This window comes from Xiphophorus maculatus, chromosome 5, assembly GCF_002775205.1.
Source record: "Xiphophorus maculatus strain JP 163 A chromosome 5, X_maculatus-5.0-male, whole genome shotgun sequence".
Taxonomy (NCBI): domain Eukaryota; kingdom Metazoa; phylum Chordata; class Actinopteri; order Cyprinodontiformes; family Poeciliidae; genus Xiphophorus; species Xiphophorus maculatus.
The window spans coordinates 19,832,257-19,845,600 of NC_036447.1; the positions used below are offsets into that span (position 1 = coordinate 19,832,257).

Genomic DNA, 13,344 nt, shown 5'->3' on the forward strand with positions numbered 1-13,344 from the left:
GGCTATAGATACCTTTAATCAATAGTAAATTGACAGAACATGGGGTAATCTAGTAATATTTCCTCCATCTATTTGTTGTATCCATCCTTCCTTCCTTAAGCCATCTGGCCATCTATTCCACCATGTGTTTTAGCATCTCTCCATGAAACCATTCATCTGTCCAGTTGTCCATCCATACCTCTTTGCAGCTTGTTTCCAGATTCCATGTTTTGATCTTAACCAAAGTAGAAATATGTTCAATATCCTACAGGAACACCCATTTTTATGTTAAATTGGGCTTAAGGGGACAGAACTGTGGGAATTTAGTTCTGACAAAATCTGACATGAAAACTTCTCTTCAAATATTTTAAAAGTCTTATGAGGCTTAATTTAGGTTTGAAAATATATAGTTTTAAAGTGAACTCATGTCTAACTTTCTGGACTTTTATAACTGTGTTTTGTAACATGATCAAAGACACAAAAGAGTTTCCAAGACAGACAACTTGACCCATCCGATTATATAACACGCTCCATTTTCCATAAGAAAAATCTGAAAGACAGAAATTGGAGCTGAAAGCAAAGCAGGAAAAAACGTGATTAATGCAGAAGTGTTAGAAGTAAAGTCTAGACACGAGCTATATTAACCATTAAGGATCACACGTGGCACCGGTCACCGCCTGGTCCTGAGTCAGGCTGTGATCAAGGATCATGCCTGTGCAGCGTGGACTCCTGAAGCCTCTCCTCCAGGAGCGCTGATAAATAGCAGAGGAAGGGGGAGAAGTGTGAGGACACAGTCAGCCAGATCCCATCTCCTCACAGTGAGTTTTTTCAATTTGCTTTTTTTTATCTCAACAAATGTACACCATTTGAATAGCTTGTAATTAAAAGGAGTTGTCTGTTGCTTTTTAGGCTTAAGTGTTCTTTCAAAGGTGATCTATTGTGCGTCATTGAACAAGTTGAGATAGATTTTTGAGCTATACAAAACATGGTTAAATTTTTTGTACAAAATAATTCTTAGATATTGACATTTTAGTGCACAATTATACAAACTTGTAGATCTTTGAAAAGCAGAAGTAGAGCCTCCTGCACAACCAGCAAGAATGCAACAAGTGGTTTCTGGATGGGAAGTCGACAACAAAACAATTGTGTTTTCCAGCAGCCATTGCTGGAAATCACATGAAACTCATACAGAGGTCATGTAGCAGTAAAACCAGCCGACCAAAGACCCTGGAGCTCCCCTTGGGTTGCTAGGTAACAGGCTGTGGTTGCTGATTTCTGGCATTGCATTCGGAAGGTTTTTGAAATGGCTAATTTTCTAGCATTGATTTAAAAACAATAATTTATTGCCAGAACACGGCTACATGTTTTTTTAAAACCACCTGAGAAAAAATTAAGTTACAAAATTACAAGTATCAAGTCATAATATTATGAGATTAAACTCGTACAAAAAGTCATATTATGAGAATAAAGTCAATAGTTTGAGAAAAGTCATAGTAATATGACTTCATTCACATGTCCTTTTGGCTTTATAATTGTGCAACTTTAGTCTCATGATATTGACTATTTTATAGTACTATTACTTTATTATAATTAGTTTATTCTCGTACAAGTCCATTGTTGTGATATTGCAACTTTAATCAAATCAATTTTTTTTTTGTCTTGGTGTGACCCTAATACTCTTGTAAAGGTGCCCTTTAAAGTGTCATGATAAAATGAGATGTTCTATAAAAGGCAGAGATGCTCTGGAACACTGAACTGTGACCTCTGACCCTCTCTGCCACATAGATATGGCCACATTGGCTTTTATTATCTCCATCTGGGACGTGACGGCTTCAAGCTGCACCAATCACACTCACGATAGTGTTGTTGTTGTTTGCAGCAGTCGCAAGATAAAGAGGAAGTACAGCCACACACTCTGAGCTAACGTGCAAAACCTGCTCAGCCCGTTCTTCCTCTTTTTTTTTTGAAACTTTGATCACATGGATGCTGAGTTTCAGATGTGGTCCTGGTTCACTTCTGTTTGATTTATCTTTAAGCGCTCTGAAACTCTGATTATTTTTACTTTTAAGATGGCATTCGCTCTTTTAACCCTCCTGTCCGCTGTCGTCGGTGTGACCCTCTGCTATCCTGCTGCTTTTGAAGACCTGGGGGCAAATGGCAGTAAGTGTTTGTTTTCACCTTGACTACCATGAGTTTAAATGACCCTAGTTGTGTTGCTGTTCAGCTAACTGGTATTGTTTTACACCCTACCAGGCAACAGGACCTCCATTAGGTTCCTGGCTTTAGGGGACTGGGGTGGACTCCCTTCCGCGCCTTATGTCACGACTGTGCAGATAACTACAGCTCAGGAAATGAGCAAAGTAGCAGAGCAGATGGGCGCTGACTTTATTCTGGCGCTTGGCGATAACTTCTACTACAAGGGTGTGGAAAGTGTGGATTCCCCACGGTTTCAGGTCTGTTGAGTTTCTCTAGTATGAGACCACAGACACCCTTCTAAAAAGCCTTTTTTCTGTGAACTCAAACCTACTGTCTCTTCTAAATCTCCTACTTAAAGGAAACCTTTGAGTCTGTGTACACCTCAAAGTATCTCAGAGTCCCTTGGTATGTTGTGGCCGGTAATCATGACCATGCAGGAAACGTCACAGCTCAGATCGAGTACTCTCAAAGGTCCGACAGATGGTAAGGTGTGCTTAAATATATTGAAAACCTGAAACTTGTATAGATTCATTACACAAAGAGGAATATAATCAAAATGTTTCTTTAATTAATAAAAACCTACTCTTCAGTTTCTTTAAAAATCTGATAACTTATAATAAATGCAGTGTAACCAAGAAATTACTTTCTTTATGTTGTACAATCATGAAAGACTGCTGACTGGACAAATGTCCAGTAGGTAGTTGTTGACACTGTCCACACAAAGGCTAAACTTCTGAGTTATTGCTAATGGGCAACTTTTTAGAGGGCTGTTTCTGGGTATATTAATGAAAAGTTTAGTGGAAGGAAAGTGGGGGTAAAAAAAAAAAAAAGTGTACAAATGACCTCGGTCTTCAGAGGATGTGCAGCAAAGCCAATACAAGGGTTTAGGGAAATTCACAAGGTCTGGAGTCGAAGTTTCCAAAAATAGAAGTAACCTTTGAAATCTATCTGTAATTAATGTGTACCAACTTCCCTCTTTCAGCTGAAATTCTGAAATAAATTTATTTAAAGGCATTCTACTTTCTTATGCATTTCCCAACAAATAACCAGAAGTTGTGAAGAGAACATTTTTTGTTTCTCCTTCGTTAGGAAGTTTCCCTCTTATTACTACGAGCTGAACTTCCTCATCCCCAACACGGGGAAGACGCTCACCATCATCATGCTCGACACGGTGATGCTCTGTGGACACTCCGACGACTTCACTGACGAGAAGCCCAGAGGCCCCCTGCGTGCGGTGGACGCCAACCGTCAGCTGGTCTGGCTGCAGGACCGGCTGGCCCGGTCCAAGGCGGACTTCCTGTTGGTGGCGGGCCACTATCCGGTCTGGTCCGTGTCTGAGCACGGCCCCACAAAGTGCTTACTGAAAAAGCTTCGCCCTCTGCTCATTAAACACAACGTGACCTCGTACCTGTGTGGACACGACCACAATCTGCAGGTCAGCTCCAGAACATTTAACAAACAACTTTGTTTGCAGATTTTTTTTTTTCAACTTTGCTCTTATGTTTCTTTCTTTTTTCACAGTATCTTGAAGAGTCTGGTGTGGGCTATGTAGTGAGTGGTGCTGGGAACTTTGTGGATCCTGACTTCAGTCACTTTGACCACGTCCCCAAGGACTCTTTGAAGTATTTCAATGGCCAGGAATCGACTAAGGGGGGCTTCGTTCATGCGGAGGTCACAAACAGCATGCTGTTCCTGACCTACTTCCAGTCTAAAGGCACGTCTCTGTTCCGCACCGTCCTTTCCCAGAGGAAGTTCGGGTAGACTTCCAACTGAGGCAATCGTTTATTGTGAAAAGTATTAATCTGTGGTGTTGAATTAGTGACGTTTGATTCTACTTTTAACTTTGCCACAAAATTTTCAATACTTTTGAATATTTTTAAAGGAATCAAAGTTTTATCTGTGAATTTATTGTAAGCTAAAATGTGTTTCATAAAGTGTTTTGACAGCAGTTTCCAAAGACTTCCTTCAGAAACTGTATGTTCAAGGGATTTATTGTAGAATTTGGTAATGTCAAATAATGGCAGCATATTGGATTAGTTTTCCTCCCATTAGATGTCGTGCATGGTAATGCTGTTCTTTTCACTTGTTGTTCACACAGGAAACTGTTCTGGTGTTTGAGTGAAATTTAACACCACAGCTCCCTGGAAGGCTTTACTGTATAGCCATTTTATTTTTTTCTGGATGTCTGTACAATTTCTTTGCAATGGATTTTCTTTTCCTGTGAAATCAATTCAAACCATTTTCTTAACATGTGAAAATAATTAAGTAAATGTTTTATAAAGTTTCTACGTTGCATTTTGTTTGTACAAAAATAGTCAATGCCAAGTAAACATCCTTCACAAGGAGGATGATCCAAGATGACACTCAGGGTTTCTTTAGTGTGGAAAACTTCAGGTGGTTTTCCAGGTTTGGAAAATATGGAAAAATCTTTACATTTCCAGATTTTTTTTTCCTCTCTATTTTTTTGTCCTCCAATCCATTCTTTGTCTTGTTTGCTTTTCCTTTCATCCCCTATTCATCCTTTTTTACCTTCTTCCTTTTTATTTCATCCTTCCTGTTATCCTTAAGTTTGACTCCCCTGTTTTTACCTGTTTCCTAGTCCTTCCTCCGTTGATACATTTTTGCATCATTTTCTTCTGTTCTTTCTTGTGTGCTGCCTTTTTTTGTTTTTTTGTCCTTTCCTCAATTTTCTTTTTACGGTATTTTACTTTTTCCCTCCTGGTCCCTTTTTTTCTTGCTGTCTTTCCCTTTTTTTCCTCCCTAATTTCTCTACCAGTTTGGCATAAAGCTTTTTTTTTTGCCCATTTTTCTTTGTTAAATATTTCTGGTTCATTCAGATTGGATGTATAGTGTCTGGAAACAACAATTTCACAGGCCCTATACATATAGTGTCTGTAACATCCAGATTTAATGTTACAGACTCTTAATTGGATTTGTGTTTGGACTTTTACTGGACCATTTTGACACATGAATACACTTTACTCCAGTTGTCCCCAAATGTGGGGTCACAAAGAGTGGCGTATTGAGATCTACTTCAAAAATCAAAAATGATTATGGGAAAGCAGGTTTATTCAATAAATCTTAGAGTTAAAAACAAACATCAAATGGATAAAAACAGTGTACGTAATGGCTGCTGAAGCTGTTTGTTTCATATCCCTCTCATTTTGTGACTCAGAAGCTACAGTGTTTGGTGACCTTGTTTTGTTTCTGAACATAACATCAGACATTACTTTGCATTTTGGTCTCCTCTGACCAGAGCTCCGTCCACATGTTTGCTTTCTTCCCCACATGACTTGTTGCAATCTGCGAACAGGACATCTTGTGGCTTTTGTTCTCGCCACTCTTGTATGACTTTCAGATTTGTGAAGCTTTGCATCTCTGCAGCTGATAGGCTGTTGCTGCAGGGCAGTCTGGGACAAGACTTTGACTGTCAGCTCTTTTTCTGTCACAGAGAACGGCCTGGCCTGCCAACAAGGGATTAGCCTGAATGACTGCAGGTTGGCAGCTCCCAGGTCCATGATGACCTGAGCCAACCAATGACAGCTAACCTGGGAGAGAAAGCAAAAAAAAAAAAAAATCTACAAACAGATGTTTTCTGTTCATTTCGTCTATCACCTTTGGAGAAGTTTTTTTGTTTTTTTTTTTGTTAAATGTGCTCTAATCTCTCTTTTTGTGTAAGAGAGTTTTAGAGGGAATGTTCTTCCCCTGGATGCCAAAACAACCACAATTTATAACATTTTGTTAAATTATAATCTCTAATGTTGAATCGAACTTAATCTTTTATGTGGCATAAAGGAAGAGACTCTTCTGCTCCAAGCATACTGTGGTCTTAGCTAAAGGCTATTATAAGGTAACTCACAGTAAGTGAGGGATATGTAGATCCAATTAGGATGAATTTCAGCCTGTTGGTGTAATGCACCACCAGACTGAGCGCTGGCCTGACAGTCCTCTGTCAGAACAGGAGAAGTTGGTTGGGGTAATCTGAGTATAAAGGACAGGTGAGGCTCACTTAACCCTGACTTACGTAAATCCACCACAGACCTGAAGAAAACCTAATCGGGCTGCTCATCGTGTCAGTTACTGCTGATTAGAGTCTATCTAAAGTAAGACGTGGCTTCACAGGAGGTACTCAGGCAGGTACTCGCAGACCATACTTTGCACATTAATCGCTTCGTTTTTTTAAGGTCGTGACATTTTCAACAAAACAGTTTCATTTCCTCTTGGCTTTTAACAAGGTCGTCTATTTCTGACCTCAGCAGGAAAAACTGTTTACCAAAACAAGTCCAAGCTGCCTCACAAATAAAACGATAACGAATCTTATCATTTTAAATGTAATCAGTCTAGTGAAATTTAGTTCAAGTTTGACCCATGTAAATACTGCAGTTCCAATGACTTATTCAATTTAATCTAAACCTATTTCAAAAAAAGTAATGAGAATATCCATTTTAGTATGTCCACACATAAAACTAAATACAAGGTGTTAAGTTCAAACTGTAAACTCTATTCAATTTATATTAATCCAGTTCCAGGTGTTCATATCTGATTGTTTTACATTTTGAACAAGAAATAAACATTGACTGGATTGCTTAATAAAACAATGAAATAGTCCTTTAACATAACTTATAATAAACCACCTCTAGTGTTATTAACCAGTTGATGTACATGGTCATTTTTTTCTCACAATATTGAAGCTATGCTTAACACATGGTCCAACTCCAATTTTAAGTTTTATTCTCTCTAAGGCACAATCATCAAAAGCACAAGAAACAATGAGTTGAAATATTTTACACTATGTGTAATGAATCAATACAGTGTTTTTGTTTTTTTCAAAATACTCAGATTTTTTTGTAGCTGCACATGTTGAGTAAAAATAATAACTTCTTCTTTCCAGGACTTTAATCTCTGCTGAGAGATTAAAGTATGACTCCATAGTTTGCACTACTATGTCTATGTTATAACAGGATAACACTGCATGTTTTTATTGTGTGCTGTTGCTCATCTCTTGTTCAGTTGCTCTATATTAAACAACCATCCCACTCTGAATCAACATTTTCTGCAATTAAAATCACATCCCCTACCATGTTTATCACAGGTTAGTTGCTTCATCCAATTGTTTGAGGTTTGGGGACGTTCTCGTGGTTCTAGTGCATGTTGCGTAAGCAACATACTAAGATCCTTAACATCACCAACTCTGATTTGACTAGGATGGTCCAGTCGTCTAAATCTGCAGCAAAGTAATAAAAGGGCATTTCGGATGCCAAACTTGCTCATCTAATCTCCCCACTCTAATCTCTGCCCATCACTAAATACACACAGTCTGCTTTTCACATATGGGATGAGCAATGTCAGCGCAAAGTACCAGATTTTCAAAACAAGGTTAGATCAGCAACTTTTAATTTTGTTTTTTAAAAAAATAGCCATGGAAATTAAAGAAAAAGTAAAACTAATTCAAATAGATAAATTAGCATAAAAAATAAATGACATTGGGGAAATTGATCTGATGCACTTAAATGCTGTCAAGTTTTTAACTATACTCTGTTTTGTTTTTTTTCACTTTAGCCAATATCCTGTCTGTATAAAACCCCATAACGTGATTTTGTCCTGCAGACTGAGGCTCCTTTGACTTAATTGTCTCAACGCATTAATATATACATTTATATAAACATAAATGAATGAAACTAATAGAAAAAATTTAAATTAAAGCAAACATTCTTAAATAACACACTTAAATACTACAATTGGAAAATGAAGAGAATATGAAATTGAAATAAACATAAAATGGCTTTATTCGGTCTTTGGGCTTATTTTCACTTTATTTATATAGAAAACGATACTTTCACTCTATTTTTGAGGTTTCCATTTTTTCCTGTTAATCGTTGAGTCTCTAAAAGGTATCACAGAGTCAACTTAAAGTGGTCACCTTAACTAATTGAATTAACTTCATCCCAACAGCCAAGCTCCTTAAGGCCCACAGATATTTTCAGCATCAGAATACGACTGTGTCAGCATATGGTAGCGCCTTACTCCGTTATTTGTCTTTAATTCACAAAGAAAGCAGACATTTGAATCCTGCAGTGTGTGTTATTTTTTGCTTTTTTATAGCTCATTTTAAAATAAAAATAAAAAAATCAGTTGAAGACAAACTATCAGTGGAGGACATTAAACCTGGCAGTGTGAGCGTAAGATGCTAAAAGACGTCTTCAGGGCAGGTTTGTACTGCTGTTGATAAGAAATTACATTCTTGTACCGTCATAAGTTTAACTTCCATATTTGATATGCAAGGATGAAAACATTTGTTATTTGAGAAAAGATGAAATGCCAAACTAAAGTTTCTCAGAAGGAATATAGAGAAATAGCAGGACTTCTGAGAGTAATGTTCTTAGGTTAGAAGAATCTAAACCTAAATTATTTGGAAATCAGATCAAGACGACATGTCTGACATAAACCAAACAGCATTTTAGGAAAATAACCACAGAAATTGCTTCACTCCATGAGAGCCAGGTCAGCTCACCTTCATCAAAGCTCACCTGCATCCTCCCAAATGAGTTTTCACTAGTCCTGGAAGGATGGGGTGTCTTAACCTTTTCCTCAAATAACACCTTTGTTCAATTTGCAAAATAAAGTTTGTCTCATTGAATTATCTTAGCAAAGGTTTAAAAAAATTAATTAGACATTATTATGCCAACAATTCTTTTGAAATTCATGAATATATTTATTAGAATAATAAGTAGGATATTTTTTCACACGACTATGAACAATATATGTCGCTTTAAAGGATCAAAGGCTCCTGAAAACAATTAAATGAAATAATCAGTTGAATCGCTTGGTTTGGCAGGTGAAAAAAGATCACTGCATTGTCTTGGCACAAAACTCTTGGAAAAAGCAACTAATGAAGGCGATCCTCCTGAATATTCCAGGCTTTGGGCGAGTGAAAACATCTGGTATGTTTCCTTCTCTTGCAGAAAAACACTATTCTGTTTTTTTTATATAACAGAACAGCCACGATAACCTTATTACTGCTTCCACAAAAGACGTCAAAAAGGAAGATCTCCGAATGACAATCGTCTCTTGGGGTTACTCGCGGATTTTCAGCACATTTTCCAAGGTAAATTAGTTCTCCAAACATTTTGGAAACTGGTGTGTTTTAACTAGAAGTGGTTTCAGATGCAGAAGTAGCTGAAGAGACTCGGTGTGTGTTTATCTCCTCACGCATCACTCTCCCTGGGAAGCGGCTGAGTGGTGGTGGGGCTGGCGATGCTGAGGGGGCTGGGGAAGAACGAGGGGATGTATGGGATGACGGACATCAGCGGGCTGGCTAACGGGCTCTCGTTGACGGGGGTCATAGGGATGATTATGTCGTCCTGGTTCCAGACGTGGAAGGCGTTTGGGTGGGAGTGGCTCAGGGCAGGCGGCATGTGAAGAGGGTCGACACCCCCTACTTCTGCGTCCTTTTTCAGGTCGTCGTCAAGTGGGCCCAGCAAACAGTCTGTGAACAAACACATTTCATGAATGTTATTTCCAACATTCTATGAAGACAACATAGCGCTGAAGGGTTTCATCCTATAAAAAGCGTTCAACCTCCACTTTCTGTACAATTATGTATGTAGTGTGTATTATTCCTGTTTTGCAAGATAATTTTGGGTAATCAACACACCTGCCATACTATAAAATGTTTTATCTCAGAGGAATTGCTTTGACGTTACAGGAAAGGAAATCACTTGAAGAGATATTTCTACGGATTTCTGTTCTTTTGCACTCATGCTTTCATTCTTCATAGATTTGCATATAAAATTCAGGATATTACCACCATTTTATCCAGGGCTAAGAGAAGATTGCTATTTTCCAAGATTATGTTGTACAACTGCAACCGCCACAATAATACTACAGTTTCAATAAACTACAGAAAAGTGAGGGTGTGTGTGTGTCCTTGATGAAATAAAGAACTTGACTGAGAATGATCGTCTCTATTTCTTAGAATAGCATATGTCAAATTTGAACATTTTCTGAATAAAATTGCAAAGACGAGAGTTGACTACTTTAGTTACAACGATTTTTGAAAGTAGAGGGCACACAACTAAAAGCCTGATTAGCTCATGCTTAGGTCAAGAAGAATTATGTTGTGGAGCTTATGTGTTTCCTCTGACTGAATCGGGTACCTGTTATATCCAGCATGAGATCTTTAATGAGGTGACCGACGATCGCGTACGCCACAGCAACAACAACCAGGGCAGCCATGATGAGGTACAGCACTGACTTGGGGAGCTGGATGAGGTCCCTGGGTGGGGGCTTGTATTGCTTATACAAAGGTTCCACATTTTCTACCAAATACTGGAAGGACTGTCCCGCTGGGTCTGTGTAGTTAAAGCTGTCCATATTTCCAGAGTAGGAGCTTCCTCTACTGAAGAGTAGCTTCTTCTGTACATTCAAAGGAAGACAGCTTGTAGTTTAAGTCTTCTTCCTGCTGAAGAGTCTCTTCCTGAAGCAAAAATAGCAAATCTGAGCATTTAAAAAATATTAGAAGTAGTGAATGAAGAAAGTCTCTTACCTGACAAATGCTAGGCTTTTGTCAATTCCAGCATTGAGATTAACTATTACTATTTAATCTAACTAAATCCTGCTCTCCACGGTATCACATCATGATTAACATTATTTGCTAGAAGGTGAAGAGGCATCATGGTATTTTCAAAAGGCTGTGCGCTTCCGTATGCTGCTTCCTCTGTCCTGACATAATCCAGAGTGTGGACAGTGACAGAGTGAAGGGGAAGGGAAGGAAGGGATTACATCAGATCACAGTGCCGATCCAGCTGCACCCCATCCCAACCCTATCCCAGCTCACAGAACTGGAGGGCATTTAATCCGCAGCAAATCTTGCCAGTGCTGCATCAAGCGCTTTACACAAGACTGCCCACCTAAGGTACAATATCTTTACTGAATTGAATCAATAATTGAATAATTGAATCAATCAGACACTATTTATAGCAAAGCAACTTAACTAATTATTCTCAGTGTTAGTGATGTTTCAGTTGGACGTAACTAAATTCATTTGAACTAAGTAACACAAAACTCAAGCACAACAGACTACTTTTCTACTTATTTAGCAGTAGCATCCAGTGACTGTTGAGAAGGCAAGAACTGATGGTTAAATGATGATTTAATAAAGCCATCCTGTCGTCAAGGAACAAGAGCTAGACAAGAACAAAGAGCAATAGTTACAAACGTTTTCACCATTCGCTGTTACACATAGCCCATTATATTAGTGCGATTATTTTCATTAATACAATAAATTACAGGTTTTTCCATAAACATTTCAAGTGGCTCAAATATACTTCAGTCTCAACCTTGCCCCCTTGTCGACTGAAGCTAAAATTTATATTTTTCCTTTAAGTATGAGTAAACAACAACATTTAATTTGGCTCAATAAAATATATTTTTAATTTATCTTCACTGAATATCTTTCATTTTTCTCTGTTTTGCTGTTAACCTTTTTTTTCTGTGTTAACGGTTAACCGTTTCGTGTAGAATGCGTTCCGTTACCATGGCTACAGTCCCAATGAAGTTACCCTAAAAAAATACAATCTCATTACCTCCGGCTGACAGGTAAGTCATCTGACATCTGTTACTAAGAACTTAATAAGATCTTTCAAGTATTTTGTGACCCTCTTAAACTAACATCTGGAAGTCCTTTTAATGAAAAGACATTAGAATATGGTAGTTTAAAGTACAGGACTTTAAACTACTGTAGCTCGATGGTTGCTAATCACTTCTTACTTCTGTACATTCTGCCAGTTGATATCTAGTTACCTAAAAATACTACTGTATACACTCTATTACGTTATAAATAGCGTTAATTCACAAACTGCAGACCAAAATGTGGGAATTTTATATTTACTAACTACAGAAAATATCACTTTGCTAGCTTCTGCTAGCAACACGTTAGCATGTGACAGGCTGCCTACATGCTAACCTTTTGCTAGAACAGACTGGATATAATGTTTATTTGAGTATTAACAAGGACATTTGTTTTGACTTTCTCTACATTGTAATTTTTAACAAATTGGAATCATTATGAATTCAAATGATTCACTTAATGTCACAATATTGACACCATAAGTTAGTGTTTTAAATATGTTAATTTTCTTTAAATATAAAACATTTTTAACATTTCAACATATAAAGCATTGCAAGTTTAATCCACAATTAGCATTTAGCATCACTTTTTAAGCGTGTTTTCCAATCCAATAACCTTTACTGAAAGCTAACTAGGGCACACCCATTTATTAACCTTGGCTAAATATAGCAAGCATTTTTGTCCTGTTCTTGTTGCTCAGAATAGATGAAAAAATATATATTTTAACCAAGAAAGTAAAGGACAATTAACTCAAAAATATAGGACATTTGGCCCTGAAAAACACACACCATCAGTGTAAATTGCTTAAGGTTTTAGAATTTTTTTTTGAATGATGCAAAACATATTGATGTGGTTAGTTTGGGTTCCATGGACAGTTCATGTGGACTCATCTTTTATCAGTGGTTTGAAATGACATTCACTGTATTTATTTATAATGCACCCATTATAAAGACAGCAAATGATTTAGCCTGATGTTTTTTCAACTTAACATTAACTTTTTTAGCACTCGTTTGTCATAGTGGTAATATTTTTACATGCGGTCTAAAATTTCAGTGTAAATAACATTACTTTCACTAAAGTTAATCTTGTGCTTTCCTACATCCTAACCTTAACTCAGACTCTGCCTTACAGTCAGACAGGCCAAAATGGATTACTTCTTTGATGACCTTCCATCCAGCTCCCTATCTACTCCTAAGAAAGGACATGAAGACTCACTGATGGTAAAACTATGGAATTATATAAAATCTACTTTTAGATAAACACATATAGGCAAGAACCTTCTTTAACATTAAATGTAATTTCATGACTTACTTTAAATACTCTCATTGTTTAAATAAATGGTATGAACCACTGAATTTCTTTTTCATAAAACATAAACATTGTAAGTTACCAAGTTAATTCTCAGGCTCTCTTAAGGTTCAAGAGTAAAAAGAAAAATAGTTTTGGTCAAACCGGTTATTTATACTTTGAGAATGTCTATTTTGGTCTGTAATTTTTCTTCTGGATGACGAAATAATTTCTTGCAATATTTTCCTTTCTTT

At 37.4% G+C, this 13,344-nt stretch overlaps 1 protein-coding gene across 1 annotated transcript; it reads left to right on the forward strand.

The window, feature by feature from the left end:
- The first annotated feature begins 662 nt into the window (after positions 1-662).
- On the forward strand, positions 663-4,460 carry acp5 (acid phosphatase 5, tartrate resistant). The gene is made up of 6 exons (XM_005797233.2): positions 663-797; positions 2,049-2,139; positions 2,233-2,432; positions 2,534-2,658; positions 3,265-3,610; positions 3,697-4,460. The coding sequence occupies exons 2-6, from the start codon at positions 2,049-2,051 to the stop codon at positions 3,934-3,936; spliced, it is 1,002 nt and encodes a 333-aa protein (XP_005797290.1). The 5' UTR covers positions 663-797; the 3' UTR covers positions 3,937-4,460.
- Positions 4,461-13,344: the final 8,884 nt, after the last annotated feature.

What these genes read in the sequence shown, in the direction of transcription:
- acp5 (XM_005797233.2), top strand. Translation starts at nt 2,049, where the DNA reads ATGGCATTCGCTCTTTTAACCCTCCTGTCCGCTGTCGTCGGTGTGACC. An exon ending in TGGATTCCCCACGGTTTCAG is followed by an intron (nt 2,433 to 2,533) that starts GTCTGTTGAGTT and finishes TCCTACTTAAAG; the next exon opens with GAAACCTTTGAGTCTGTGTA. An exon ending in GACACGACCACAATCTGCAG is followed by an intron (nt 3,611 to 3,696) that starts GTCAGCTCCAGA and finishes CTTTTTTCACAG; the next exon opens with TATCTTGAAGAGTCTGGTGT.